This window comes from Microtus pennsylvanicus, chromosome 1 (genome assembly GCF_037038515.1).
Source record: "Microtus pennsylvanicus isolate mMicPen1 chromosome 1, mMicPen1.hap1, whole genome shotgun sequence".
NCBI lineage: Eukaryota > Metazoa > Chordata > Mammalia > Rodentia > Cricetidae > Microtus > Microtus pennsylvanicus.
Genome location: NC_134579.1, coordinates 27167547 through 27170820, shown reverse-complemented (window position 1 = coordinate 27170820; position 3274 = coordinate 27167547). Strand labels below are relative to the sequence as shown.

The 3274-nt window shown below is 43.2% G+C and overlaps 1 protein-coding gene across 1 annotated transcript; it reads right to left on the bottom strand.

The window, feature by feature from the left end:
* Nucleotides 1-2292: 2292 nt before the first annotated feature.
* On the bottom strand, nucleotides 2293-2910 carry LOC142847909 (keratin-associated protein 13-1-like). Its single transcript, XM_075973115.1, has one exon. It carries the CDS (start codon nucleotides 2908-2910, stop codon nucleotides 2293-2295), a length of 618 nt encoding a protein of 205 aa, XP_075829230.1.
* Nucleotides 2911-3274: the final 364 nt, after the last annotated feature.

Here is a 3274-nt window from a genome sequence, read left to right as displayed (position 1 = left end):
AGAACTAGACCTGGGATATAACCAAACACAATTGACCCTTCCCCTGCAAAAATCAATGAAATAATTCTTAACGATCTTCTGCTACACTCATAGATCTGTGCCTAGCCCATTCACTATTAGGGATGTTTCCTTTAGCAGCTGATAGGAGCCAATGCAGTGATTCACAGTCAAACACTAGGCAGTGTTCCTGCTGTGAAGGTGGAGGAAGAATTTTAGAAGCTGGAAGAGTGGAAGACACCAAAAGAACACAACCCACAGAATCAGCCACACAGGTCTCATAGAGGTCCACAGAAACTGACACAGTCGTCATGGAGCCTGCAAGGGTCTTCACTAGGCCTTCTGCATGCAGTTTGGTTTTTTAGCTTGGGGTTCTTATAGGACTCTTAATAGTGGGAGTTGGGGGTGAGTCAACTCTTTTGCTTGCTCTCGGGACCTTTTCCTCACCCAGCGTGGCCTCATCCAGCCTTGACAGGGGGCTTGTGCCTGGTCTTACGCTGTCTTGTTATGCTATGTTCGGTTGATATCTGGAAGGCCTGCTCTTTTTTGAAGGGAAACAAGAGCTGTAGAGCAAGAAGAGAGGGGAGGTGGGGAAGGGGCTGAGAGGAGTAGAGTTTACAAGACGCTGAGGTTTAGATTCACTGTTGAAAGAAGAATAAATAAAAAGAAAATAAATAAAATAAAATAGATGCATTTTGAAAATGTCATAACCAGAAACACAAATGACTAGCAAACACTTAAACAATTGTTCAGTGTGACCTGGGGTGAAGGTTCAGTGGCTAAGAGTACTTGCTGCTCTTGTAGATGACCCAGGTTCCATTTTCAGATCCCACATTGACACTCACAGCTATCAATACTTTGAGTTCCAATCTATCCAGTAGCCTCTTCTGCCCCTGCAGGTGCCAGACATCAGGTTGAGCAAATGCATACACACAGGCAAACACTCATACATAGACATAATCCAGCAAATTATATATGTATTTTTGATGGTGGAATTTTTAATCCAAACCTAATTGCTTTCTTTCTGTGGACCAACAGATACATGTGTTTTTCAAAATGCCCTCTGGGAACCCCTTTGATAATGCATTTCAATTGTTTTTTATAAAAACACTAAAATACACACTTTTTAAAAAAACAGATTCATTTCTTTTTCAAACCTTTTTAAACCTTTAATTCCCATAATACCTGTAATGCCCTTTCTCCCCCCTCAGGCGTTATTTCAAAAAAAATTGCACACAGGTGCGGAGCTTCAAGTCTTCTTTGAAGCTTAAGGTGACACTGAATATAAAATCAGAATTTTATAGATACACTGCTCTTTTGTTGACTGAAGTTGTGGGCCGGAGAAGCATCGGGCAATTCCAGATCCTTCTAAGCACAGTTCAGTGGATTTTTCAAACACCCATTTGAAGATGAGGTACAGGAATAATACCCCAAACTTGAGAAGCAGGGATACCAGCATTAACACAGTATGAGGAAACGTCCAGTGTCCTGAGATCTGTTTAAAACTCATGTTGTCTGCTGTCTAAAAATCTACATTCATATTCTAGAGCAACATAAATTTTTGCCTTTGTACAAATTTCACCCTTTAAATTATAGAATATAATATTCTTGATACTACTTGATACTTGCCTTTCTGGCTCAGTAGGAATTCATGTCCTTCAACCTGGGGCCATTCTCACTGCAGTTTGAGCCCTGTTTGCAGATGTCAATGAATATCTTCCCAGAACCGACTATTCCCAATAACTCATACTTGTGCACAAAAGGAGCACTATGAATCCAGATAAATAGTCCTGCTGGTTATTATATAAGACTTCCAAATACTTAATTTAGGACTATTAAAAATAATAACATAATAATAAATTGAGGGGTCAGATTGATTGCACAAATCAATTTTATTTGATTAAAGTTTTCAATTTTACATACTCTTGGATGAAAACCAAGTATATATTTGAGAGTACAGACAGTAAAGCAATTTTTTTTTTAAATTTTTTGAGACAGGGTTTCTCCGTAGTTTTTGGTTCCTGTCCTGGAATTAGCTCTTGTAGAACAGGCTGGCCTCGAACTCACAGAGATCCGCCTGCCTCTGCCTCCCGAGTGCTGGGATGAAAGGCGTGAGCCACCACTGCCCAGCTTAAAGCAAATTTTTGAATTATCCTTAATCTGAGAATCTGGCACAAGTTGAGGACAAGAGAAGTAGTTAGGAGAACATGCAGACAAAATGGGGAGGGCTGAATTTAGAAACAGCAGCTGCAAGACACGGAGACCTTCACATTCATAGTGCAGGACTACAGAGATTTAACAGCTGTATCCAAAAGGGCAAGACCCACAGGTTGAGGTATAGCAGTAAGGCTGAAATGCAGTAGAAGGCAAGTACAGTGGGTAGCAGAATTTGGACCCATAACTCAGGGAAGGGAAGCCATAGATTCCACCATTCAGGGATTTGAAGCCACCGGATCCACAGCCCCTTGAGTAGCAGCTTCTAGATCCATAGCCCAGGGAACGGCAGCTGCTGGATCCAAAGCCCAGAGATCCAGCATATGTTCCCCGGCAGGGACTGCAAGGTGTGGAGCTCCTCGGGTAGTAGCAGGCTGTCTGGCAGGGTCTGGACACCATACAGGACCTCTGGCAGCTGGTGGGCTCAATGCAGGTCTCCTGACATCTGGTGTTCACAGAGGATTCCACCTGGCATGGGCTGGACATCACGCAGGACCTCTGGCACCTGGTGGGCTCAATGCAGGTCTCCTGACACCTGGTGTTCACAGAGGATTCCACCTGGCATGGGCTGGGAGAGCAACTGGTAGTGGTGTAGACCAGGTTGCTGGGGTAGGAAGAGTTGCAAGAGGAACTTGAAGAGGGCAGGCAGGGCCTAAAGGAGCCGGAGGAGAAGTTTCCAGAGCAGCAGCTGTAGGCCATGTTGAGAGGAGATGTGAGCTCAGCTAGATGTACCTGAGAGGATTCTGAGTTTAAATGTCACCCTGTGGAGAGCTGGGTTTATATACTCTCAGCAACAGGTGTGGTACCCAACAGGGCTATCCTGACATATTTGTTTGCTTCCTGGTTTACAGATATGAAACTAAGTAATCTCTATAATTGCATTTGCATACTTTTCTGCACATCATGGTTGTGGGCGTTGTCGTTTTATTAAAGTAAAAGATGATGAGCCACTGCTGTGCCAATTGCGTCATGACTCCCTTGCAGTAATGACTATTTTATCACGTCCTGCAAAGAAATCGCTCCTTTTCCTCTTGACATAGCATTTATGTGTTTCATCATAGAA